Source organism: Chiroxiphia lanceolata, chromosome 3 (genome assembly GCF_009829145.1).
Source record: "Chiroxiphia lanceolata isolate bChiLan1 chromosome 3, bChiLan1.pri, whole genome shotgun sequence".
NCBI classification, from domain to species: Eukaryota; Metazoa; Chordata; class Aves; order Passeriformes; family Pipridae; genus Chiroxiphia; species Chiroxiphia lanceolata.
In genome coordinates, this window is record NC_045639.1 from 9,386,470 (window position 1) to 9,413,852 (window position 27,383).

The window sequence follows — 27,383 nt, forward strand, 5'->3', positions numbered from 1 at the left end:
AGTACTTAGATTCATAGTGTAGAGACATTGATGACCAAATGCAAACAAAAACACAAATAGATTTTTCTACTTAGATTGCTTAAGACTTTTCCAATAGGAAATTCTAGTCACCGACTGCTGCACTTATGAATTCGCCCTACTCAACTTCATTTCTTTAAAGACTTAAGAGACTTCAGTTGATCAGTCTGAAAAGAAAATAGTTTTATCTGCTATTAGCGTGCATGCTCAGAGGTCATTTTTAATTAAGACATGAAGAAATCAATGTCTGTTGAAAACTGGCCACAGCTGTTGAGCCCAGAGAGTTGCCTTTAACCCATGCTGCTGTCTGTACCAAACAGCTGCATTTTCAACTTCTGCTTCAGTCCCACTGCTGCAGAGCCATGAAGTGTGCCACTCCACTCCATTTTCATCTTAAAATTCTCCTTCACCTTCCATACTGTATTGACAGAAATCCAGCCTCTTGAGAATGCAGACTCTTGCTCTGGCAGCTGATGTGGTCAGGAATCAGAAGCTTCCCAGGGTAGTGTTAAGTACCTGCCTTAACTTTCTCCAACGTTGTAGCCTGTAAAAGTTTTGACCTACAAAGCATGCTGGTTATTCATCCAAGGAACATATTCCCTTCTTTGCAAAACTGGATGTATACTAACGTCTTCTCAGCATGCATCCTCTGCAGGAAAAAACAGTCATGATTTGAAGTTAACAGGGATTAAGTCCTATTAAATTTATCCTGACTGATGTATGGCTGATGTATGCAGCCAGTTACTGTATGATCTTCCTGTAAAAATCCATACTTTCATGCTTTTCCCATCCTGCTATGCACTGTTTTGGTAAGGTGCAAGGATTTACAGCCTCCTGTGGGGAAAAAGGTAACTGCCATGTGATGTCAGTCCTCACAAACCACATATTTCTGCTGATCTTTGGAAGCTGTGATCAAGCTCATCATTATACCTGGAAAACTGGTATAAAGAAGAATTGTCTATGCATCATCATCCCTTGCAATTGAGGGGAAAATAACTTTTAAAATCAGTTACTGGAGACTTGTTTGACTTAAAAAATGAAGGCATCTGGCAGTTGCAACAAGTTGCTGTGGTTCTCTCATGAAAGCCACAGTGAACTGGTGAACTGCTACCTATTTTGTGTAAGTGGAAAGTAGCAATCCTGAAACTTGGCAAAATAGTTTGCAATAGTTTGGGCTGTCAGGGACTCGTGTTTGTGACACGTATTAACAGTCACAAACCAGTGTCAAAAGGAGAAGTTTTCATTCCCTGGTGAAAACAGAAGGGGCTGGCAAAGATTGGATCTCTGTTACCAAGGCCATGCCTACGTCAGCATTGTAGTTACTTGACATCAGAAGTTCAAATCAGAACCAGATGGTTTTCTCTACAGATCAGCTACTAGTGACAAGCATTGTGCTGGCCTCTCACAGGAGAGTACTGGTATCACCCTAAGATTTTTGAGACAAAATGCCTGTGAAGCTCCATGTGATCTACTGCTGAAGTGATGAATACTCACAGATTTAACTTCACACAGAATCCATGTCTGTCATTTAATACATAAGGAAAAGATAGACACTCTGTAGCAGATTTTAACATGCCATTTTAATAGAGGTATAAATTAACTCAATATGTTCTAAAGTATTGAAATAAATTTTTCCCCCAAACATTAGAGTTTGCCATACAAGTTTCTATTTTGTATCCAGGTACATTCTATAACACATATTTCATTTAGAGTTTGACAACTTAGAATTGGTCATCATGCTAGTACTATTGTGACTATTATTTTTGGTCAGGAGGGTGAGATGGAGCTTTGTTGGGTTTTTTTTTTGAGGAAAGGCCAAACATTAACAAATACACATTTTAGATTTATTTCAGATACTGGACTGGGGGAAGTACTTAAAGAAAAATTAAACTTAAACCTAGCAAATTTGACAGGCAGACAATGCAAACAGCTTGAAACAACAGCTCTGAAAGACGTCTGAACTGTTCTATTTCTTTGAACTCTGCCTGAGCCCAGAGACCTGGTAACAAAAAGTGGGTGGGTGAAATAGCCAACTTGAAAACTTGTGACTGGAAATGAAATACATACTTTGGACTGATCTCATGAGATGGACACAACTGGGATAAGCAATCTCAAGTATCCAGTGCAAGTTTCACTGGTAGCAAAAGAAACCTACTCCCACGTGGGGTGAATTTTATTTGGACATTACTTATAAAATCAAAACTAATAGAAAAGTTTACACAACTCTTCCATTTCAAACATACTTGTTTTCATTGAACAGGCCAAGGTACTTTGCTCCATTTGGAAATTTGCAGGTTCCAGCCCTGTGAAACGTCTGAATTCCCCTTCGTAAACTGCTCCAGAAGGATGTTCTAGCCTTCCAGCACCATTAATCTGCATTTGAGAGATGAAGAAAATTGTTAATATTTATGCTTACATTATTATTTCCTTTCATTACAATTCCTTTCCCACTGCTGCCTTGGAGTCTGCTATCACACACAGATATGATAAAGCAGGGGAAAGTGACTTTGCAGATATACCTGTTTTTCTGCTTTTACAGGAATTTAGGTAAGAGCTTAGAAGTTTGGGGCTGGCCATAGTGTCCAATAAACCCCTCCTCTGCTGTAGTCTCATGGGATCTTAACAATCTATGCAGCATGGAACCTCATATAACTCCTTTACCCTGACAGCCTGAGGGGTTTAATTAAATTTTTCAGAATTTCTTCTGTGGATCGAGGCAGAGTAACCTTTCATTTGTCAGCCTAGGCCACTAAGCCACGCCTGGGGATTTGAATCTGTGCTGTGAAGCACTTCTGTGCCATAATCTTAATTCTCACTGTTGCACCAATATTTTGTAAGAGACTGAAAAAAAGGCCAGACTAGATCCAGTAAGTCACAGACCACTATTTGTATCGTTTCAAGGACTGTTTCCTCTACAGTGTCAACAAAATAAGCAATTTTCCTATTCTTCCTCAGTAATTCCTGGGGAACTGAGAACCAAGGGCAGCCACACAACAGTGTAGTGTTGATGACTAGAGCTCCCATTTCCTTGTGGGATATATGTGTGGTGTATGTACATATGCAGGAGAGCCCACTCTGCGTGCACAGCCCATTCAGGCAGGGCTTTCACGGTGGGTGTATGTGTTGGCCACCACCAACACCACACTGCCCAGATGTTTCATTGGGACCTGCCTCCCAGCAATGACTGGTGTGTTTGCAGGAGCCTCGGGAGGCTGGAGGACACCTGAAGACTCTAGATGTGTCAAATCTTCAGACTGGGCTGTGACAAGATGCCCAGGTGGAAAAAGAGTCTGCAGCATTCATCTGATCCTTTTTGGGTTATGACTTTCCCTTCTGTGTCTTTTTAAGGGTGGATATAATGATATTCCAAACACAGAGGAACTTAAAATGAAGGAATACTTAAAACTACTTTGTCGTTTTTTCCAGCTGCTGACACACATAGTTTGCACTGGCCCCGTTGTGAGGCACTGAGGACACACTCAGGTGTCCTTTTGCAGTTCCCTCTAGAAAACAAGAGTGATGGAAGACAAGTATTTTCACTTCAAGACAGAGAGCACCGAGAGGCAAAAACCCAGGAGATCATGCAATGCATTTTTTCTGTTGCACAGAGCTGTTTCTCAGACCTGACTCTCCATCTCCTGTGGACAGGCTGTTCCCAGAGATGGGCCCATGGAACAGGCACCTTTGGCTGGGCACAGACTGTGAACCAGCAGCAGTTTTATGAACCATTTTTTCGCCACTGAGCCCTGTTGTGGAGGTGGTGGGGAGCTGGCCTGGGACAGAGCAGATCCCAGTGGACCATCAGGGCAGTGGCTGTGGCCATCTGCAGGAGGACCCTGAGGAAACAGCCTCAGGGCAGCTGATGTGTGTCTGGGTTGCAGGGTGTGGTGGTTCTTATACAGCCAAACAGTGCAGAATATTTTTTTTTTTCTGGTAGGATTTTTGCTTTAAACTCCAACTTGGTACAGGTTGCCTGGAGGAGTTGTGGATTCTCCTTCCATGGAGGTATTACTCAAGACCCGATGGGATGTGCTACAGAGCAGCTATCCTGGGTTACCCTCTGTGTGTAGGGGATCTGCAGAGGGGCCTCCCCCCCTCAGCAACACAGCTTTGGAGTCTCTTGTCACTTACATCACCCTCACTCTGAAGCTGGTATAGCCTTCCTCCCTTTTGATCCCATATACTCAGTTTTGGAGTTAAGGTTGGAGAAGACCACTAAGATCACTGAGTCCAGCCATTAACTCAACACTGCCAGGCCCACTGCTAACCCATGTCCTGAAAGTGCCACATCTACATGGTTTTTCAACACTTCCAGAGATGTGATTCTACCACTGCCCTGGGTAGCCTGTTCCAAAGCCTGACCACCCTTTCCGTGAGAAATATTTTCCAATACCCAATCTAAGCCTTCCCTGTCACAAACTTCAGGCCATTTCCTCTGGTCCTGTCACTTGTTACCTGGGGAAATAGACCAACCCCCGCCTGGCTACAACCTCCTTTCAAGGGAGTCTTAGAGAGTGGTAAGGTCTCCCCTGAGCCTCCTTTTCTCCAGGCTGAACACCCCCAGCTCCCTCAGCCGCTCCTCATAGGACTTGTGGGTCGGTGCAATGAGCACCTGCCAAGATTTTCAACTGCCATATTTGTCTTTATTTGGGAATATGAAAGGTACTTTAAAAAACCACTACAGCCAGTGTCACTGTTACAGCTGCTGGCTGAAATTCAAGTATACATATACATACACACATATATGTATACATATATATACATATATATATATGTACACACACACACATATATACATATATATATTCCAACTGATGCCTCAGAGTTTTTTGGATTTTTTAACTTTTGTAGATTTTAGAAGTAGTAAATGTAGATTTTAATGTAGCTGTATTACATCCCTTACCCTGTAGCATAATATTTACACATACCCAACCCTGTTACCCCCATTTCATATCAATCCCTCTAAATTCCGTTAACGTGTTTAGGTCTTTTTTTAAGGTAGAATTGTAGAAAAGCCCTGGATCAGAAGGTATCACACAGACACAGCGACCTTCAAGCCCAGAACTTTGGAGGAACTCCCAGGGACTGTGCGTGCTGCGAAGAAGATGAAGATGAGGAAGAAGGGGTCCCACACACCCACAGACCCGATTCCCGGAGGGGCGTGTCGGCGGGCAGAACGGGGCAGAACCGGGGGTGGATAAATCGGGGACTGGATGGACCTTATTATAAAGTCACAGAACCACTGTCTGGGCGAGTGCGCGTCATGTGTATTCCCTGGGCCTCAGGCCTGAGATTAAAGGACCTACTCTCTTTATTTTATCTCATACACTAAATTGGCCTGGAGTTTTTTTTTCTCCGCGCTCCTCTAAGGCAACAAAACGCACAGCAGCCCAATGCCGCACACAATTCTCACTGTCCGCGCTCGAGTGCTCCTTCTTTCTTAGGAGCCCTCGGCCCTGCCCACGGGGAGGAGCGGGGCGGGCGCGGCCGCGGCCCGGAAGGGAAACGCGGCGGATCCGGGTCAGGGATCCCTGCGGGTGCCGGTGCCGGGCGGGGAGGTGAGAGCGGGGCGGGGAAGGGGGCGGTGGAGCCCCGGAGGGAGTCACGGCTCCGCGGGGAGCGGGGGTGGAGAGGAAGGGGGTGCGCGGCGGGTCTGCGAGAGAGGCTGAGGGGAGGCGGGTGCGTGTGTGAGTGGGCAGGGGATGGGTCTTGGGGAGAGCGAGGCAGACCCCGTGTGACAGCGGCCCCTGGGGCGCCTGCTCTGCTCGCCCTCTTCGCCTCCCTCACTTACTGCGGGCTGCTCCCAGCGGGGTCGGCTTGTCTGTGAGCTCCTGTCCGGCCCCGGCGGAGCTCCAGTGAGGAGAGCGGCCACAAAAAGGGGAGTTTGCTGCTTTCTAAGCCCAAACCGCTGCCGCTGCTCCAAGCCCTCGTTTGGGCTGTTACCTGTGCATGGCCGTTCTTGTCCCGACTCTGGAGGTGCCAGTGCAAAGATCCAGGTGATAAGCTCCTGACAGGCTGCCCGCGGCTGCTCACCTGCCCTGCAATAGCTTTCCATTAGCAGGAATGTGCAGTTGGAGCATAATGTTGGGCCATTCTGTCCCTGACAGCTGCTCAGTGCTAATGGGCTTGTGTGAGCGCTGGGAAGATGCTGCTTTGAGAAGAGGAGGGGTTCTGTTTTCCAAGATAAGTCCCTGACCAGGCTTCACAGAGCGCTCAGCTAGTCTGAGCAGCTCTCTGCAGGAGGAGATGATCAGGAGTTTGATATGAGTTAACATGAAAAAAACATTGTGTTTCAGCTAATGCTCCCCTTCCCCCTTTTACTCTCAACCCTGCAAACTCCTGAGTTGAAAACTGACAGCTCAGAGGCTGCTTTCTCTCCCCGAAATTCCCCTTAAGGTTTTTCCTGTGGGCTTCGGTGTCCTTGAAAACTCCATCAGAGTGGCAGAACTGAGCCCCAGGCTAGCAGCACTGCTGGTAGCTCATCCCAGAGGGTCTGAGGCCAGACAGTTTTGTCAGACCTGCAGGCTTTGGCTGAATAGCTGTGAGGAATATTACTTTTGTTTTCTAAAGCCACAGAACTTACTGAACAATGTTTTAGAATAGTGTTCCTTGCTCCAGGTGCATACAGACACACCCACATACGGATCATTAACTGTGGGTTAATGAGAGGGTGTCTTCTCTTGTCGCATAGACAAACAAATAATATGTGCTTGGACATATGCAATGTGCTAAATCATCCTCATAACTAAGAGCTATTTTTTCCCCTTCTTCAGCAAGAGAACATGAGTTCAGCAGTGAGGAAAAGAGGAAAGCCCAACAGAGGAGGAGGAAGAGGGGGAGGAGGAGGAGGAGGGAGAGGAGGCAGTGGAAGAGGAGGCAGTGGAAGAGGAGGAGGCAGCAGTGGCCGTTCAAACAAGCCTCAGCTTGGTGGAAATAGGAAATGTTCAGCCAAAATTTGGGATGATGGAGATGATTTTTGCCTCTTCGAGGAACCAAGGCTGGAATCCAGGTATTTCTTTTAATTTGGGGGGGATTGGCATAGAGATGTCTGGGATACTTCAGGATTGTTTGGGATACTTTGGGACATTTGGGATACTTTTTTGGATGGTGGGATGCATAGACATTTGGGGGTGGTTTTCGGACATCCTTGAATATAGAGAAGAGTGAAAGGGTGATGAAGTTGTTTCAGTATGAAGCACTTTTTACATGTCTTGTTTTGATTAATACCTTATAAATTTTATAGCTAGGAAACTGTTTTAGTTTTTGTGCTGATTTAAAGGTAAACCAGCAGGGGAAATGAACTCAGCTCAAAAGAGAGATTATAAGTCAGAATAACAATTTAATAAAATAATACAATAAGTACAATTATACAGACAAACAATTGGTTTTAACCCACAAAACCCAACTGTATAACCCAGCACCTGGGGCATGAACAGAGTGGTGTTCTTTGCCCCCCTGAGTCCAAAGTAAAAGGAAAGGGGAAAACCTGTTGGTGAGAGTGCTGTTGCAGTCTGGTCAAGAGTGGTGATTGCAGTCCAGTCGAGAGTGATGGTCTGCAGTCTTCCTCTGGATCCCATGAGTGGTTAAAAAAGTTCCAAGACTCCAAGATGACATGTCCTCTAGTTCGGGCAGGAATGCCCAGCACTTCCATCAGGGCGGGGAGCTCCACAAAGGGTGTGAGGACAAGAGCATCCTCCTGTCTCACAGGCCTCTTAACACCTAGTTTATAGCCTGAAGAGTCAGGCTATTCTGGGCAGATGGTGTAAATGGTCTGTTGATAACAGTTTCTGGGAAATGGCATGGAAGGCTATAGAATACACAGTTTTGGGTTACACCCATCCTGTGATGAACTGGTCCCAGCTGTTCTAACTAGGACACTTTTTAAAGATTAGAACCTCTGATTTTCTTCTTAGGTCATAATTTCAGAACACTTTTGGTCAGAAAACACTAATAAACATAGGATATTCATTGTCGTGTATACAAAGCAGAAGCTGGGCCATAGAAAATAAGCAGTTTGGAATTAGTTTAGTATCCTGTGTGTGTTCTGACCAATCTGTCTTAGAAACATGTCAGAAATATGTTGTATTGTAGTCTGAGAACAGCTTTACCTAGCAAAGTATTTAGTAAATCACTTTGAATTAGACATAGATTACAATATGTGTGCGTGTATGCAGATACAGACACACAAATCCTGGTCATGTAAGAGGTGATTCAACCTGGCTGAATAATCCTTAGGTGATGGACTTGTCTTATTTTGGTTTTCTTGTTTTGAATTACAGGATTGGGCCTTAACACATCCCAATTCAGTCAGAATCATTTGAGCCAGGCAAATAACTCATGGTTGTGTCCTATTTTAATTTTTAGATCAAGTGCCCCTGCCAGAAGAGGAGGACAAATGAAACAGAGACCTGAAGCAAGAATGCCTCTGCAGACCATACACATGACATCAGAGAATCAGAGAAGAGTGAAAGAACTTCTTCAAGAGCTTCAAGGGCAGGAGCTGGCTCCTGAATCAGAGTTAGTTTAAATGGAAGCACTACTTCCAGCTCTTGTAGATGAACATGCTTTAGCAGGCATACTGTTAGAAATGAAAAGAGTATTTTTTACCTTAACTTTTAATTTTATCTCAAATCCTACAGTTTTGAGTCTGCTTTGTTTTTCTACAATATTAACTCTGGGAAAGGGGTAGCCAAATCTTCCATTTAAATGAGGAATTTAAAACTGCAGAGGCAGAGTTTTGTGTCTACTCAACAGTATAATTTTGTTTCATTTTAATTTGATAACTCTTTTTATCAGTGTAGCTGGTGAAGATGATGATGAACCTGATTACCTTGATGATGAACAGTGCTGGTCAACAGAACAGGAACTTTCTGAAGTAATACCAAGGTTGTCTGCTGAGCCAGCTGAGCACAGAGTTGTAGAAAATGAAGTGTCTTCATTTGCTGTGCACAAACTCTCCAGGTGATGCTTTTTAGTGAGTAATTTGTATCCCAAAGAGTTAAATCACTAGCCTCAATACTGTAAACCCTCGGGTCTTGGGCTTCCTCTTGACTCTGGGGAGGTCTATGTGCAGAACTGGTGAGTTTGTATCTCCTGTGAATCTAATCCTCAGCTAGGTGAATTTAACATAATGATTTTATTAAAATAATCATTCCAGCCTTTTTCAGTGATGTTTTAAATTCTTTCTCCAAGGCAATGGAACAGACATTAGGAAAGCTCAGGGAGCATTGCTTTTATATATGTGTTTCTCCCAGGTAGGGGGAAACCTTGTAAGTGTTCTTCACCCATTTTGCTCAGACATGACTATTTATTTTTGCTTTCTTTGAGAGTATTTATGTGTGGCAGCTTTTTCTGAAGGGTTTAATTTATTTAGTTCAATGGGGAAATCTAATCCTGTGAGTATTGTGTGCTACATTCTGAGGTGTGAGATAGTTGCCACATAAACTAATTTGTCATCTTACAAACCACAGACTGGCATTTACAGACACCAAATTGCTGCCTGCCATTCTGTCATTTAAAAGAGCATAAATATTTGGTGTGTTTTTCCCCTAATGGTAGTGATAGTATCTCCTGCCATACATGCTTCCTCACTTTCAGCCTGATCAAGCAGATGTGTAGTTATTTTGCTTCATGAAAGTTTCTTGTTACCATGTTGTCTCTGTTTTGGTGCAGGTATGGTTTTGACTGTGAGCGTTGTAGGACAGTGCTGAGATCCTGCAATGGTAATATTGGGGCATCGTTGGAGTATTTGCTATTGCAGTGCTTTACCGAAAGATATGGAGAGAAGATGCAGGTTTCTGCAGCAGCTGCTGAAGCCAGTCAAGAAGAATGTTTAGAACAGAGACAAGAAGAAGCTTTTGCCCTCCGGTCAATCTATGGAGAAAAATTTGTAGAAAGAATTAAAAATCACGTTTGGACTTTTAGTTTGGAATTGGAGTACCTAGCAAACAGACTCAGCAAATCTAAACAAAAGGGTGGTTGTAGGAGGGACACAGCAAAACCGACTTCAAAGGAAATATGTAAATTTTATCTCCAAGGAGGCTGCAGGTTTGGTTCGAAATGTAGATTTGCACATGAATTCCCTCCAAACCATCCACTAAAACCATCCAAGGACTCTGTAGATGATGCTCATCTCAGACATAATGATGGTCCCATATATGAACTTGAAGTAAGATTTCCTGAAGAAAACAAATATCCTCTTCAAGCACCTCTTGTGGCATTTTATTCCACTGATGAGAATCTGCCTCTTGCTTGTCGTTTACACATTGCTGAATTCCTCTTTGGAAAGGCCTTGGTAGCTGCAGAGTCTCATGAACCAGTGGTATATACCTTAGTGACTTGCTTAGAAGATGAACAGGAAATAAGTGAGTTACTTGGCAATACTCAGCACAAGTACAGTGTTCCTCTTGTGTCCCTGCTGGCAACACCTCCTGTAAAGCTACAGACAGAGAGTACACCTGGTTCAAATCAACTGTCTGAAGGTACACCAAATCTCCTTCTGTGGTTTCTGGGCTAAGAACAGTCAGAAAGATTTAAAAGGAAAAAAAGAAAAACAGAGAGAGACAGGGTAGAGCCCTCAGGAAGTCCCTTCCATAATCAAGGTGCAGCAAAGGGGTTTTGTGCTGGCCAGAACTGAGTTAAAGGAGCACAGAGCTAATGAGTTTGGTTTGGCAGAGTGCATGATGCCCATTCCCACACAATCCATGAAATGGCATGGAGAGATACAGTGTGAGCTCACCAAAATGGGCCAGAGACTTGAAAGGGAAGGGGGAGTGTTGTTTGCAAAACTTTGGTGCATCTGCTACTCATCAATTCAGAAACTTTTTTTTTAAAATTACTTAAAATTGCGTCCTCAAAATTTAACTTTATAAAGGTGGATTTAAGGCTAAGTGAATGTTGCACAAGGTCATCCTTTTTATGTATGCAAGAGCAACTATGTTGATTTCACATGAGGAGAGCTGAGGCTGTCACTTATGGCAGGCTGACTTTCAAGCTCTCAATTCCAAAACTGTTTTATTTAAGCCAAGCTTTCTTCAACAGAGTTTTCTAGAACATCTGCATTACATTTTAGAGTAGTGAAGGCTTATGTTTTTGTTACAGTAAAACAAATTATTCAATTTCTTTAACAGCTCTGCAGAATGACAGCTGTGTTCCGGAAATTGAAATCAGAGATTCCAAATAATTTTGTTAGTTATAAAATCTTCCTTATGCTATAAAATAGCTTGCATAGATAAATGTAGCCTTAGAATTTTAAGGGCTGGCTGACAGTCTGAGCAAATCCCACTTCAGTTCATAGGCACTGGGCACCAAAGTGCCTAGTTCAGTTCCAGCTTTGGTTTAGAAGTACTTGGCAGCAGCTTTTACGCTGGTGCTGCCATCAAAGTCTTGTGCTCCATAGAAGTGGTTGTGGGTTGGATTGAAGAGGTGAGCTGAGACACATGAAAAACCTTCAGGAAGGCAAACCAAGTTCCCATTCTGGTTCACCGTGTGGCCATCCAGACCATGGTGTTGACAGTACAGCTGATGCAGAGGTAGTGACGGGTGGGATGGGGCTGGAGAAGTTGTGGTTTGATGAGGTGAGGTGAGGTTTGCCGGTAGTGTTGAACTAAGTGCTTGTCAAAAACAGTCCTGCAGGCCCTCAGGTCCAGTCTACCAAGGTTCTTTGTTGAGAATGCTGATGGAACGTGTGTCTCTTCTCTGCATTGCTGATGAGGTCCTGTTCCTTAGTAATAAGAATACTTAACTGTACACTCTCTGTCTCAAGCCTCAACAGTGTCACAGCCTCAAGAAGAGGCAGTGGCGGAGGAGGAGGAGGAGGAGGAAGAAGAGCCTGAACAAGTTGTTGTGGAGAATGAGAGTTACGTGAACCTCAAGAAAAAGCTTTCCAAAAAGTACGATGTGCAGGCGAAGTCTCTGTATAACGAAAATGTTAAACTCTGTACACAGTTTCGGCAGAGAAAGGTATAACGTGCAGAACATAATGTCTTTTTTTCTTGCTTGCTTTAGAGAAATGAATATTTTAGGCATAAGCTGCTGTTTCAAATGATTCTATTCCACTCCAGTGGTGTTCTTACTGCTGTGCTGTCTGTTTTTGTGCATCAGTCTTCTAGGCACTTCCAGTCCATGCTGTATGAAAGACAGAAGCTCCCTGCATGGCAAGAGAGAGAAAACATTCTGGATTTGCTGAAGAGCCACCAAGTTCTTGTTGTGAGTGGCATGACAGGGTAAGAGTGTGATTGCACAGACTTTATATATCAAAACACAGACAGAAGAATGTGAAATACATATCCATGTCCTGGAGAAGTTAGGGTGGTGGTCCATCTGTCACGAGTGACAGGAGTCCTAGGTGAACTTCATGTGACGGATCACGCTAGAAAAGCAAAGCAAATATCAAGTGGAATGCAGTCACCTTAATTTACATGGATAAAGGTGTTGGATTTGTGAGGTTTTTAATTCCTGATTTTGTTGTGCAGATGTGGCAAAACCACTCAGATTCCTCAGTTTATTTTGGATGCTTCATTGCAAGGATCTCCAAGCAGAGTTGCAAACATCATCTGCACTCAGCCTCGCAGGATCTCTGCCATTTCTGTTGCTGAACGTGTAGCCAAAGAAAGAACAGAAAGGATTGGACTCACTGTTGGATATCAGATCCGTCTAGAAAGTGTAAAGGTATGTATGCTTTGCTTGTTGGTTTTCATTTAGTTCTATTAAAATGTGCTTAGTGCTTCTCTAGTGTCCAGAATCTCTGCCCTGTACCTACCATGTACTGAGATAAGCAAGTTTGTATCATCTATATTTTACACTATATTATGAACCATATTCTATATTTTGTTTCATCTCAAGTTGCACAGTTCACTTTGCAGAATGAGAGTGCAGTCCTATGTCTTGTGGTTTTGCTTTCTGTTGAGAGAGGTGATGGGGTTTGAGAGTATGAGTAATACTGCTGTCCTTAGGAAGGCTACCGGCTTCTTTTCTGCCTGGTGTTGTTTCCATTTGTCTCCCAAGGGTACAGCTACAGTCAGTCAGAAGGGGTGGTTGAATTCAAACTTTTGTCTTGGAAGAAGTTTTGTCTGCATTGCAGCTGATTCTTTTTCCAAGAAGTATGCTAAAAAAGAGATTCACTGGATCTTTATAGGACCAGAGATCTGATTGTTTATCAGAAAACAATATCCACAGGAAAAACGGTTCAGATTTTTTGATAAATAGCAATGCCCTTTGGTAAGAAGCAGGTGTTCTCAGTTTCAGTCACGAACTTAAAATCCATCAGCCCATCTCAGCTGAAACCAAATGCTTTACAGCAACACACATTCTTTTTGCACTATGTTGATTTGCCCAGAGTCAACTGAATGTTTTGTCTTACCCTTCAAGTCCTCAGCTACCAGACTCTTGTACTGCACTACTGGTGTGCTGTTGAGAAGGCTGGAAGGAGATCTGACTTTGCAGGGAGTCACACATGTTATTGTTGATGAAGTTCACGAAAGAACAGAAGAAAGGTAAATAATCTCTTATTCTGTAAGCAAAACAAAGAAAGGAAGGATAAAGGTGACTAAGGTACAAGTAACTGATCCTGTGGCAGTAATGTGGGATGGTGGAAGGAGTCTCGTTTTAGGTTCCTGTGCTTGGGCAGTAGGAAATTATGTTGCACAGCTTGCAAGAAAGCATATCTCTCTCAAATTGCTATGCCTTCAATGTGCTGTTACATTGCAATGGTGTTGAAAAGACATTTTGGATGGGCCTGGAGGGTTAAGTGACTTTTTAACCAGAACTGTCTGTTTCTTATACTTCCCTTGTTTCGGCTTTTATCAAATACCGTAATTCTTCACATGCCCTTTGGGGAGTTTTTTCTCCTGATGTAGGCTTCAGCAGAGCACCTGCAAGCAACAAGTGCTCACATTTTCTTCCAGTCTATGGATTTTACTGGTTCTAGATAGTCTCATCCTATCCTGCTCTGGGCTCCTGCAGTTTTTCCCTGCTTACCTCCTGGTGACAGGCAAAAGATAATTTCTGTCAGTATCTCTGTAAATTAAGTGGCAAGGATCCTTTTCTTTGACATTTTCCTTGAGAAACATTGCAGTACAGTGGGTTTCCAGGAGGCTTTGTCTGTGACTCATTACTCTACAGCTCAGATGATATTGTAGCCTCATAAAAAAGCTTGTGTCTCTCAAGAATTCTAAAATCACTATAAGCCAGTCTTCCAGGAATGCCACAAAAGCTGTAAATATATAGGGAAGAATACAGTGAGTAGGGAAGAGTGGGTAAGTTTGAATTATTCTCCCAGTGAAGAAGAGGAGCAAAAAGGACTCATCTGTTCTTATCTAATGTTCTTGCACTGTCATTAGTGTAAGTAATTTATAAGGCTTTTTGTTGCTTAGATGAATTTGCTAAGTAATCTTGACACTCTAGTAAGGGACAACCAAAAAGAGTCAGATTGAGATTGCCTTCCCTTCTGAGAAGTTCATGCTTCTGTGGTGGTATTGCTGTACTATTGAAGACACCAGGAAGGTGGACAGAATAGGGAGAAAAATAGAGACTCTGAAAGTTAACACTGAAGAAATTTATATGTATTTTTGCTTGTTTTCTGCAGTGACTTCTTGCTGCTGGTCTTGAAGGATATAATGGTTCAGAGGCCAGACCTGCGCATTATACTCATGAGTGCCACCCTGAATGCAGAGCTTTTTTCTCAATACTTTCACTCCTGTCCAATTATTAACATACCAGGTGAAAACCATTCATTTTTATTATCTTATCACATTCATTGCTTTAGAAATTTGTTTTCAGTATTTCTTTTTGCAAAGTGTTTCTCAACTCAAGTGCAAGGGGCTATTATGCAAAGTGGCAAGATGAGGATGGACACAAGAAATATGATTCCAAAGGCTTAGGAGGAAAGACTGATGATATTTAGGAGAGAAAGGACTTGGAAATGGATATATTTTTGTGTTGTCTGTATACCAGAGGAATTTCCCTCCCCAAAAGACAAGAACCATGGTTCCCTGGGCTAGTTTCACCACAGCTGAAGACTCTTCTGTATCCTTGTGAAAACAGGATCAGTGAGAGGATCCAGCTGGATGTGTACAAGTTTAGCCAAATGTGCCTTTTAAATTGCTAAGTTATTACATGGGCCAAGACAGGAATCTGTAGCCTCATGGATGTGTTCCCATAAGTGTATCAGCCCTTCTGTCTGTGTAAGTGCATTGTGCCTGTTACCATAGAAACCTCAAGTGGTTTGAGATGGAAGGGACTTGGAAGGTCTCACCTTCCTGCCATGGGCAGGGACACCCTTTCACTAGACCAGATTGCTTCAAGCCCCATCCAACCTAGCCTTGAACAAGTCCAGGGATGGAACACTCAGGGCTACTCTGGGCAAACTCTTGTGTCTCACCAACCTCACAAGAAAGAGTTTCATCCTAATATCCAATCTAAAGCTACTTTCTTACCGTTTAAAGCCATTACAGCTTGTTCTATCTCTACATGCCCTTGTCAAAAGTCCCTCTCCAGCTCTCTTGTGGGCCCCCTTTAGGTACTGAAAGGCCACCCTGGAGACTTCTTTTTTCCAGGGTGAACAATCCCTATTCTCTCAGCCTTTCCTCACAGAAGAGGTGTTGCATCCCTCTAGTCACCTTCATGGCCTCCTCTGGACCCATTCCAACAGGTCAATGTTGTTCCTGTGATGGGAACCCCAGAGCTGAGTGCAGCACTTCAGGTGGGGTCTCACAAGGGCAGAGCAGAGGGACAGAGTCACCTCCCTTGTCTTACTGGCCACGCTGCTTGTGATGTCCATAAGAACTCCAAACCATGCTTGGAGGACACCCACTGTTTGTCCTGATCAGAAATTGTGTTGAAGGGTGCAGTGTAGGTGAGAGCTGTGAAGCCAGTGTATGTCATAATAACCTGTATAAAATGATATCATAATCTTTGGTCTTTTTCCTCTTTTCTCTATATTGTGTGGCATGTAGATAGATTTATTCTCATGTTTCCTTTCAGGTCGAACATTTCCTGTGGATCAGTTTTTTCTGGAAGATGTGATTGCAATGACAAGGTATGAAATTCATACATCCTCGGATGTATTTGGCCTTTGAGGTTGCACTATTGACCTTGAGACTGAGTAGTTCTGTGCATATATTTAAAAAGCAAATCCTCTCAAATCTCGCCCATCACCTGCAGTCTTAGAGTTCTACTGAAGCACTGACTTTAAGCCATACCTTTTGTACTGCAGTGGGGTCTAGGATCTCATGCAAAAACAAGCCTTTCTGCATTAGATACTGCATTAGTACTCAAGAAAAGGTGAGCTTTGCTAAGAATACTTTGTTGGTGCTTGTGCTCTACTTGTTTCAGTGATGATTAGATATTGACAGGCAAAAGAAATCTGAATGTAGATTTAAGCACTAAAGGTGAGAAATGTAGGATACCAAACAATTACCTTTTGTAAACCCTACTTTGCAACTCAGGTTGCAGATGCCTTTTACCATTTTTGGTTGCTGGAGAGTCACAGCAGTTGAGATATTCTAGATAAACTGATCAGCTGTTCTGTTGCTCTGAGCAGCACTAAGCCCACCTAGCTGTCACGATCAAGTTTGCAGTCCTAGTCTTTCACATCACAGCTTTTAATAGACTAACATCCCCATATAAAAGGACACCTTGACCTTGACATTATCTATGGTTTTGCAACCTGCTTATACAAAGTTCCTCTCAGACTTATAAATAAATATTTTTGATGCCCTATCTCTGTAGTTAATTATTAGAAGGAGACTGTTAGGCTTCTTTCCACACCACCAAATGTTCTCCTGCTGTCCAGGTATGTTTTAGAGGACTGTAGTCCCTACAGGCGGAAGGCAAAGCAAGAAAGCAAACAGAATGGGAGACACAAAAGGACGGCATTTGAAGAAGTAGAGGAGGACTTGAGACGTGCTGGCCTTCTGGAAGGCACGGACACCGTTGTCAGAGATTCAGACCCAGACCAAAAATTAACTCTGAAGCAGCTCCTTACACGATATAAAGGTGAGCTCCTTCTTATATTCAATAAATTGGCACAATAACATTTGCTAGACAACATGGTATGTTAGCATATAATACTGTAAATTGAATGCTTATATATAATTCAGAGTTTTGTAGTTGTGAAGTTCTAGATGAGAAACTTCCTGCCACTTTAAAAAAATAAAAGAGAACTCATTGTTCTCTTAAACTAGAGCAAGCATTTTGGCTGAAACCAGTTCTTAGCATCTGAAAATGGACAGTTTTCAGCTGCTGTCTCTTTCCATCCCTTTTCAGATGCCTTGTTAATTCCACTTGCTCCTCTGTATCTGTTCTTGCTGAAGTAGTTTTACTTAGAGCACGGCATATATCTGCCCACTTCAAGGAGGTCACTTCATCATGGCAAACCTTCTTTGAGAAATTCAGTCACCCTGTGAATGAGTTAATCAGAGAGGCAGATATTTCCATGAACTGTGCACTCTGCCATCATCAAAATCTTCCTCTTGCTTAGTCCTGAAGAGTTCATCCCTGCACACCCTTATGATGAGCTCCACAGTGGTACTGAGGGAGAGCCATTACTTAAAAGCTTCAGATTCCTGCTGGACAGTAACATCTCAGAAGAGTAAGGGAATTTGGGTGTTGTTGTGAGTTGGTGTAAGAAACGTTGGAAGGGAGAAGAGAGAACTGGAGAAGGTAGTCCTGGGGTATCTTATCTGTAAGCAGACATATGAAGTGCTTTGGCTCCTCTTACCCCTGGTATGTGTGTATGTCATTCTGGTGGTAGATGAATCCTGGTCTAGGCTGTGCCCAGGACAGGTCTGAGCCCCAGTAAGCATGAGGAAAGAAATAAAGGACTGAAACAGGAAAGCATGGAAAGGAAAACGTGACACATTGAGTCACTGTGGAGCTACCTCTGTCTGGCCTAAGACAGGTGCTGTTTAAACTGAGCTGTGCCTGGTTGTGCAGCCACACTGGTTCAGTGCATCTTGTTTTTTACAAGAGATAGATTTACTGGGTGTTTTATTTCTTTTTCCCCAGGGGTTAACAAGGCAGTGTTGAAAACAATGTCTCTCATGGACTTGGACAAAGTTAATCTGGAGTTAATTGAAGCCTTGCTGGAATGGATAGTTGCCGGCAGACATTCATACCCACCAGGTAATTTCATTGTCCCTGGGAGATAAACAAAAGGAGATTCTTGGAAGCTGTGCACTTGCAGACAGCCCAAAGCTAATGATTTGCATGCAGGGTTTCTGTAGCTACCGATTATTTTGGAAAAAAAAAATAAATTTCTAGTTGAGTAACAAAGGTCCTGCTATACATGGGATGGGGAAAGTGAGAGAATTGTCTACTTTGGAAAGTCTTTTGTGAGGGACTGTTACGGCCTGTGTGCTTTTTGTGGTACAACAGTTGCAAAAGAGAGCTGGAGTTTTGACTTGGGCCTTCTGCACATTAATAAAATATCATGCTGTCCTTTCTGTTTAGTGATTAATTTTTTTTTTAATCTACATATATAGGTGCTGTTTTGATATTTTTGCCTGGTCTAGCAGAAATCAAGATGCTTTATGAGCAGCTTCAGACTAATGCTCTTTTTAATAACAGGCACAGCAAGAGGTAAGGCAGAAAATCTCCAAAACTATCAGTTTTTACCCATAAATAAAGAGTCGTTTCCTACACAAAGCCTGCCTTTATCCAGGGATAAATAAAGGTTATTAAATGTGTGTGAGTTAAGTCCAATCAGGGTAATTCCTTTTCTGCTATCTTATTGGCTTGCTTCTTTTGTTTTTCGTCCTCAGCTCAGGAAGGTTAGTTGTTGAAGTACTTGGAGACCCTAGTGATGAGTGTTTTCCATTTTGTGCTCTGCATGATCCAACGGGGTGTTGAAACTTCATCTCAGCCCTTGTTCTGTTTCAGAATGTTTACTGGGATACATTCAGTTGTGGTTTTATTTGGCCTCAGATTGTTACATCGAGAAGTAATTATATATCCTTGACTAAACGGTTTTTACACAGATGTCCATGGCCAGGTTAGCTGGACTGACTTCTTTCAGTCTGACATTAAAAATGGCAGATTTTAGACTCTTCAAAAGAGACAGAATATTTGCTCAACTCTACAGAAGTGACAGGTCTCAGAATAAACTCCACAATCCCTTAGAAAACCTGTCATCAATAGCGTGGCCAGCAGGACCAGGGCAGTGATCAGCACTAGTGAGGCCTCACCTCAAATCCTGGCTTCAGTTTTGGGCCCCTCACTACAAGAAAGACATTGAGGTCCTGGAGCGTGTCCAGAGAACAGCAACAGAACTGATGAAGGTTTGGAGCATAACTCTGATGAGGAGCAGCTGAGGGGGTGTTTAGCCTGGAGAAAGGAAGGCTCGGGGAGACCTTAATCACTCTCTACAACTACCTGAAAGGAGGTTGTAGCCAGGTGGGGGTTGGCTCTTCTCTCAGGTAACAAGTGATAGGACCAGAGGAAATGGCTTTAAGTTGTGCTGGGGAAGGTTTAGATTGGAACATTTGTTTATGGAAAGGGTGGTCAGGCCTTGGAACAAACAGCCCAGGGATTCACCATCCCTAGATATATTTAAAAGCTATGTAGATGTGGCACTGAGGGACATGGTTTAGTGGTGGACTTGGCCGTGTTGCGTTAATGATTGGATGATTTTAAGAGTCTTTTCCAACCTCACCGATTCTATGATTCTGTGTCTTAAAGGTGCTATGGCAGAGAGGTTTGTGGTTTTATATTGCTTTGAATGGCTGTGGGCAGTGTCTAGTGAGGCAATAGTGTGTGCAGGCAAATTGTTCCCAAGAGGGAAAAGGCTAGAGACAAAGGCACTGACCATGTTGTCATATTGTCCTTCCAGGTGTGTTGTTTATCCGCTTCACTCTTCACTGTCTAGTGAAGAACAGCAATCTGTGTTCCTCAGGCCTCCTGCGGGGGTTACCAAAATCATTATCTCTACAAACATTGCAGAAACATCTGTCACCATTGATGACGTGGTCTATGTGATTGATTCTGGAAAAATGAAAGAGAAAAGGTACTGGAATCCATTCCTTAGTGTTTTGTGAACTGGGAAGCTGTTATATGCCTTGAGCTGTATACTTTAGTTTTCCAAAGAGCTGGGAAAAACTTGAAGGAAACTTGGTCTGCAGAAAGCTGCTACAAAGTGGAGAAAGCCAGTCTAAACTCAGATCCAAGTGCAGGGGTGGGAATTGTATCCATAGAGAAGTTGGCAGCATCTGCCTGCTTAACCTCCAGCCTGTTCACTCTGCACTCATGAACACTCACTTTTTACAAGGGCAGGTTGTGATAGGACAAGGGGTAATGACTTCAAATTGAAAGAGGGCAGGTTTAGATTGGATATTAGGAAGAAATTCTTTACTGTAGTGAGGCACAGGAAAAAGTTTTCCAGAGAAGTTGTGGCTACCCCATTTCTGAAAGTGTTCAAGGCCAGGTTGGACAGGGCTCTGAGCAACCTGATCTAGTAGAAAGTGTCCCTGCACAGGACAGGTGGGGTTGGAATTGAATAATCTTTAAGGTCCCTTCCAACCCAAACCATTCTATGGTTCTATGAATATAAGTCTGTTTCTTGCTCTCCTGCAGATATGACCCAGGCAAAGGAATGGAAAGTCTGGAAGATACATTTGTGTCCAAGGCCAATGCCCTACAGAGGAAAGGGCGAGCAGGCCGTGTAGCCTCAGGTGTCTGCTTTCATCTTTTCAGTAGCCACCACTACAACCATCAACTTGTAAAACAACAGTTACCAGAAATACAAAGAGTGCCTTTGGAGCAGCTCTGTCTAAGGTGAGCTGTTGTCCCTGTATTTCTTGAAAAAGCCAGTGTGAAAAATGTCCTTACTTTACTGCAGGGAGCACTTGGAATGACATTATCGAGTTGTTTTGACTCCTCGGTGTTTTCTCACATCACAAAACCCAGAAAAATGCTTTGTAGATCTGAGTCTCTGTTGAGTGGTTGCTTTGATCCTACTGTCACACTGCCTCTGCATCCAGAGCCCCACTCTAATTGCACCCTCCACCAATTCTCCAAGTTCCCTATCTCTCACCTCACCCTAGGAAAAAATAATGTCTCTTAGATCTCTAATCTCAGAGAAGACAGTTGCATTCCTGTACCCCAGACCTATCACAGATGTTTGTGCCTTTCTGCTGTGAACTCTTGCAGTGTTTCTGTGCAGCACAGTGCAGTAAAGCTACAACCTGCATCAAGCACCACCATCATGCAGATGTTAAATGAAGAGGCCTCCCTATCCCCGCTGCACACTGTGCACCCCTTAGTACTAAAAGGAAACAAAACAGCACAAATTATATTTGAACAGTAAAAACTTTATTTTAAACCCTAGTGTGCTACATAGAAATCTGTTCTTACAGGCTCATTCCACATTGCTCCCTGACTTCAAATATGTCTTACAGGCCCTCTTCTAGGGAGCATGTGCTTTGAAGCACGTTTTCTTTGGGGTTTTTTTGTTTTGTTTTTACAAAACTTTTACAAAACTTTGCTTTTTTATCCTGTATATGGAACTAAGCTGCTTTTTTTCTTTCTTTGTTTTTTCTTTTCAATTCCCCCCCCCCCCTAAGAATTAAGATCCTGGAGATGTTTTCTGCACAGAGTCTTCACTCTGTTCTATCAAGACTAATCGAGCCCCCTAGAACCGAGTCTCTGCAAGCATCAAAGGTGCGACTACAAGACTTGGGAGCGTTAACTCCAGATGAAAAGCTCACCCCTCTGGGATATCACTTAGCTTCGCTGCCTGTTGATGTCAGGATTGGGAAGCTGATGCTGTTTGGCACCATCTTCCGCTGCCTGGATCCCGCATTAACGATCGCTGCCAGCCTGGCCTTTAAGTCCCCTTTTGTAAGTATTCTTAACCAAAGCACTGTGTTTTTGTGCAGCAGCAAAATGCTGTTGTAACTTGCAGCATACTACACTGCAGTGAGTATTTTAGTTCTTTTTAGCCTACACTGTCTGTGTGTCAATGCAGTGCTTGTTAAAATGGTCCAGCAGAAGTTCAAAACCATGCGGTGGCAACAAGAATGGTATTTATGTTGTGTGTGCAGTAGAAACAGAGTGAATATTAGTTTTCGTTTTTAACTAAGAAGTGCAGACATTTTGTCAAAATTTGGTGTAAAAATTGAAAATTAGTGGTAATATAAGTTAGGAAGCAGTAATGATAATGATGGAGCTGACATGTCTGAGCTGTGAATGCAGAGTTCAGTTTGGATCTCAGTTTGTGTGCTCACTGTCACTTTGGCTTTTTGAATGCCTCATATTTCCTGTTTTGCATGGAGAAAATTTGCATTCTGACCCGTGAGCTGCTGTGAAAATACCAAAGATAATGTGCCATGTAGCTCTAGAGTGACTTCCTAAGTGATGAGGGGAAGAACACACACAATCTGTTACTGCCTGTCTAGGTGTCACCATGGGATAAAAGGGAAGAAGCAAACAAAAAGAAGTTGGAGTTTGCAGTAGGAAACAGCGACTACCTGGCTCTTCTCCAGGCCTATAAGGTGAGATAAAATTCTGTCGCCTCTCTTGGGGGTTTGTGATATGTTTGAAATTCAAGCGGAAATATTTTATTAAAGGTTTCCTCTCATCCTCTCAATTAGGGATGGCGTTTAAGTATCAAAGAGGGCTCTCAAGCAAGCTACAACTACTGCAGGGAGAATTTTTTGTCAGGAAGAGTTCTTCAGGTAAGGCAGTGTTTGAGGCCTTTCACAGGGACTGGCTGAGACACTGGCAGAGTCCTAGTGACAGAAGTAAGTGATAGGGCAGACTCTCCCTGCTCGGTGTGGCAGCCACCACATATCAGCCCTTTGTCTGTTTGTAGGAAATTGCCAGTCTGAAGCGGCAGTTTGCAGAGCTGCTTTCTGACATTGGGTTTGTGAAGGAAGGATTAAGAGCCAGGGACATTGAGAAGAAGTGGTCTCAAGGAGGCGATGGTGTGTTGGATGCCACAGGAGAAGAGGTAACTCACAGCATTTCAGTGCAGTTTTTCATGTGTACAGTCTTCAGAAAGTGCTACCTCTGGGGCCAGAGATGTCCTGGGGGTACATGATGATCAGGGTGATATGGCTTTGGTAGCTGTAGAATATCACTGTGCATTGGGACAACTTGTGCTTGCTTTCTCTTGGCTGCAAGCTGCTTTGTAGCCAGATGGCAGAGAGCAGTTCGGTTCAGCACTAACTGCATCAGGTTAGTGGTGGCCAGTTTGCTCCATTGATAGTGGTGGGAACAGAGCCCACGTGTAGCCTGAGACCTCAGGAGCACTGACTTGTCCTCCTCTACAGAGCACAGCAGTGCAGCTGTAAAAGTCAACCAGTTTCAGGAATTCAGTCATTCCTGGAGCAGGGTTTTATCTTTATACATTGAACTGTAGAATACCTAGTGCATGCATTGATTTCACAGGCAAATTCAAATGCAGAGAACTTCAAGCTGATCTCAGCTATGTTGTGTGCTGCTCTGTATCCCAACGTTGTCCAGGTAAGAGAATGCTTTTTCATATTTCCTTCTGCTCTCATATCCACGTGGCCTGCTTTCAATCTAGACTCATTGTGGTCGTTTTGAGCCTGGCTTAGGTTGCCAAACCTTGCTCTAACCTAGTGTTAGAGACAGGCAGCAGAGCCCCAGTTTGTACTGTTTGAGACCCCTGCTGTTCCCACAGGCTGACTGTAGTGTCTCACAGAAGCCAGCAGCAAATGTTAAGAAGCTATGTTAAATTACAGCTTTTTAGAAGGCTGAGGTCACAAACAAACAGTCAGGGTTAGACAGCACCTGGAGTGTAGTGACTTGGCATGTTACTACTACAGAATTTCTGTTTTTAAAAAATTTAAAACATAAGGTTAAAAGGCTTTCTGGTGCAGCAGATGTTTATAACTTTTTTTCTTACCATACAGGTAAAAAAGCCAGAGGGTAAATACCAGAAGACCAGTACAGGAGCAGTCAAAATGCAACCAAAAGCAGAAGAGCTGAAGTTTGTTACCAAAAACGATGGTTATGTTCACATTCATCCTTCATCTGTGAATTATCAGGTCAGGATTCTTTTTTTCCTGCAAAGCATACTCTTTTTCTTAATAAAAGAAATCATCTTTGCTTGAGTATTTAAGATTGCAGTGAGGATCCCTACTGCTGTTTAAAATAAAAGATCTTAATGATTGAACAGTCCTGTGTTAGGATTGCAAATAATGGTGTGTTCCTGAGTTAAGAGTGTCTTCTTGGGCACACAATTAAACTCCAGCCTCTGGAGTGGAACTAGGGATGCAGCAGATCCCTGTTCAGCTTTTCTAAAGCTGCATCTGCAGAGCTGAATGCAAAAAAGTTTCAGCTGCAATGCTGTCCTGGCTTCTCCTCAGTAGTGATTATCTATTGTTAAATAATTCAGGGACATACTCTGGTTTCTTTCTTTGAGTCCTCAAGTTCTAAAGTTAATTTAATTTCCAGCTTAATAGCTAATACTTAGATAAAAGCTCTCTCTCTTTGCCATGACGTGGTAATATTTGGCTCATGAAGTCTGTCTCCATGTTTGATGATTCGTTGCTTTTCCAGGATATAAGTTACTTATCTTAAAAAAAGTGGGTTTTCAGTCATTAGTGGGTTATAAAGGCTTTGAACTGTTTGTCACTTTTGCTGTGAAAGAGCGTAACAGATGCACACATGAGAATGTCCTTCGCATGAAGTGGAGAACTTGGGGCCTTGAGGCAACACTGGTGAATTAGCTGATTTCTCATGTGCTCGCTGTAAGGAGCATGGGGTAACTGGTGAAGTTATTGGCAGCTCTTATGGGTCAGAGAGAGTCTGTTAGTCATGTGGGTGCATTTTAGGCACATTTGTTGCACTTTGCAGCTGTAGGAGAGGCAGGACCTGAGCAGGCAGGAAGAGATGCATCCCTTTAACGAGGCTGTGGTGTGTGTGTTCCAGACCAGGCACTTTGAGAGCCCCTACCTGGTGTACCACGAGAAGATCAAGACGAGCCGCGTGTTCATCCGGGACTGCAGCATGGTGTCCGTGTACCCGCTGGTGCTGCTTGGGGGCGGGCAGGTGCACATGCAGCTGCAGAAGGGGGAGTTTGTCATTTCCCTCGATGACGGGTGGATACGGTTTGTGGCTGCATCTCACCAGGTAAGGAAAAGAAGGGATAATCCTGGGAGCGCTGCAGAGCTGTGCTGGTGTTTGGAATGTCCTGAGCCTTACACTTCCCTCTGTGTTTTACTGTATCAGGTGGCTGAGCTGGTGAAAGAGCTGCGCTGTGAACTAGACCAGCTGCTGCAGGATAAAATCAAGAATCCCAGCATGGATTTGTGCATGTGCCCCCGTGGATCTCGGATCATCGGGATGATTGTAAAGCTTGTGACCACACAGTGACATCAATCAGAACAGCTTTCTCTAAAGACTGTTACAGGCCAAGTAACATCCATGTCTTGATATATTTATTGGTCCAAAACATGGCATTAATCTCTGGAAAAACAGGATGGCGACTGTACTGTTGACAGTTTTTTTGGTTCTTTTTTTTTCCCCTTTGTTTGCTCGCTTGTTGGAAGTAAGGTGGCTTACAGTACACTCTGGGAAATGGGAAAACAGCAAATCTCCCCAGAGGAGTAGAAACCTCCAAGTAAGAAAAATGTTTTCTCCTGGGACTATACCCTGGCAGTAGTGTTTTCTGGTCACAAAAATACCTGCTATCCAGCTGGGTTTTTTTGATGTCTGGAGGCAGCATGTGACATAATAAGCTACTCCCAAATTGGTTTAAACTCACTCCTGCATTTTGACCATGACTTTACTGAGGCAGTCACTTTGGGCTGACCAGGGTTCATTTGCTCATGGTTCAACCCAAAGCCATCATACAAATGAGCACCTTTTGATTCGTGTCAAGAGGTTCTGAAATTTAGACGGTGTCTTCTGATGAGAGACTGGAGTGGATCAGTTGGAGTGCAGTGTTGGATCAGTGCAGGCTGTTCTGGTGACAAAGTAAAACTGCAGGAGAGTGTGGACATTTTCCCTGAAAGGCTGTTCCAGCCTCTGCTGCACTGGGAAGAACTAAAACAGCTGAGAAGGGACTGCTGTAGTGCATTAAAAATGAATTCTTGGATGACACTGCTAATTTCTTAACCTGCTCTGGTATGTGGTGGTCCTTCTGCCACCCTACACAGCTGGAAAAAAGTCCCACTTTTGGAAACTTTTATCCAAACTCACACTCTGGGGAATGAATTGCTAGTGTGGCAAAATCCTGCAGTAATAATGCACTATTATTTCTTCCCCTTAGCATTGCTGCAGCCAAGCTGCTCAGTGTATAGCAACTGCAGATAATAGTAAGTGCCTTAAGTGCCAGGACTTGGCTGTCATCTCTAATAGTAAAACCAGAGTGAGCAGTCTCTGCCACCAGCCCTACCCAGCAGTAACCCTCAGGCTGAGGAATGAGCTGAGGGAGGCACATTGCTTGGGGAATAGGTGGATGTTTTGAAAAAACAGACTTGGATGTTTGTAGAAGCAGTTTCACACCAACACACCCTCACAAGAGGAAGATGACAGGAGTGCCAAGACCAACATCCCTGTGCAGCAGAAGGGCCTCTGCAGCTGAACTGCTGCTGCATTTTAGCCTCAGCCAGCTAAGCACCAGAGGGCCACTCCCTCCTCCACATCCCATCTCCATGACCTGGCAGTGGGAAAGGGTAATGAAGCAGATGTGAGAAGATTCATGGGCTGAGAGACAGTTTAATAGGTAAAGCAAAGGCTGCACACACAAGCAAAGCAAAACAAGGAATTCATTCACTGCCTCCTAGGGGCAGGCAGGTGTTCCACCAGCTCCTGGAGCACAGTGTGACCGTGCCCAACCGTGACTTGGGAAGACAAGCACTGTCACTCTGGCCATCTCCTCCCCCCAACTGTATATGGTGAACATTCCATATGGTCTGGAACATCCCCTTGGGCAGTTGGGGTCAGCTGTCCCAGCTGTGTCCCCTTCCTTTAGAGGAGGGGATGATTAGAGTTTTAGTCTACAGGCTTGGTGTGGAGTCAGCTTTGCTTCAACAGTCCAGAGAGGAAAAATAGAAAAAAAGCCACTACCTCCTTTTAAAGCACTGTTGCATGGGGCAGTTTCACCACTGATGCTGCATACTGCAGCAGGGCAGGGACCCCAATAAATGCTGTCCCCCAGCTGTGTTTAACAGGGGCTTTGAGGGCACCCTCGTTTAATGCTGTTGCTTCCAGCTCCCTCTGCTGCAGCTATAATGGAGAATGGCTACAGCAAAGCAGTAACTGTAGCATCATCAGGCAGGGAAGTCACCCTCTCCTAAGCCCCAGTGCACTGAAATGTACCAACATGGGGGAGAGGAGGGGTAAGACAGAGAGGAAGAGTACTTATAAAGTCATATGTATAGGGGCTCATTATCATT

General features: G+C 43.6%; 2 protein-coding genes across 2 annotated transcripts; one reads left to right on the forward strand and one right to left on the reverse strand.

Annotated features, from left to right (window-relative positions):
• Positions 1-308: 308 nt before the first annotated feature.
• On the reverse strand, positions 309-2,579 carry MORN2 (MORN repeat containing 2). The gene is given in 4 exon segments (XM_032684582.1): positions 309-408; positions 410-436; positions 2,262-2,331; positions 2,334-2,579. Coding segments are annotated over 4 exon segments (261 nt in total). The 5' UTR covers positions 2,398-2,579.
• Positions 2,580-5,490: 2,911 nt separating this feature from the next.
• Positions 5,491-26,082, forward strand: DHX57 (DExH-box helicase 57). Its single transcript, XM_032683548.1, has 24 exons — positions 5,491-5,576; positions 6,792-7,027; positions 8,383-8,535; positions 8,815-8,979; positions 9,691-10,499; positions 11,783-11,979; positions 12,121-12,242; positions 12,492-12,687; positions 13,387-13,511; positions 14,603-14,736; positions 16,000-16,054; positions 16,811-17,013; positions 18,025-18,141; positions 18,501-18,597; positions 19,847-20,020; positions 20,587-20,787; positions 21,576-21,852; positions 22,410-22,505; positions 22,605-22,688; positions 22,826-22,963; positions 23,404-23,478; positions 23,892-24,026; positions 24,913-25,113; positions 25,213-26,082. The coding sequence occupies exons 2-24, from the start codon at positions 6,801-6,803 to the stop codon at positions 25,354-25,356; spliced, it is 4,125 nt and encodes a 1,374-aa protein (XP_032539439.1). The 5' UTR covers positions 5,491-5,576; positions 6,792-6,800; the 3' UTR covers positions 25,357-26,082.
• The last annotated feature ends 1,301 nt before the right edge of the window (positions 26,083-27,383 follow it).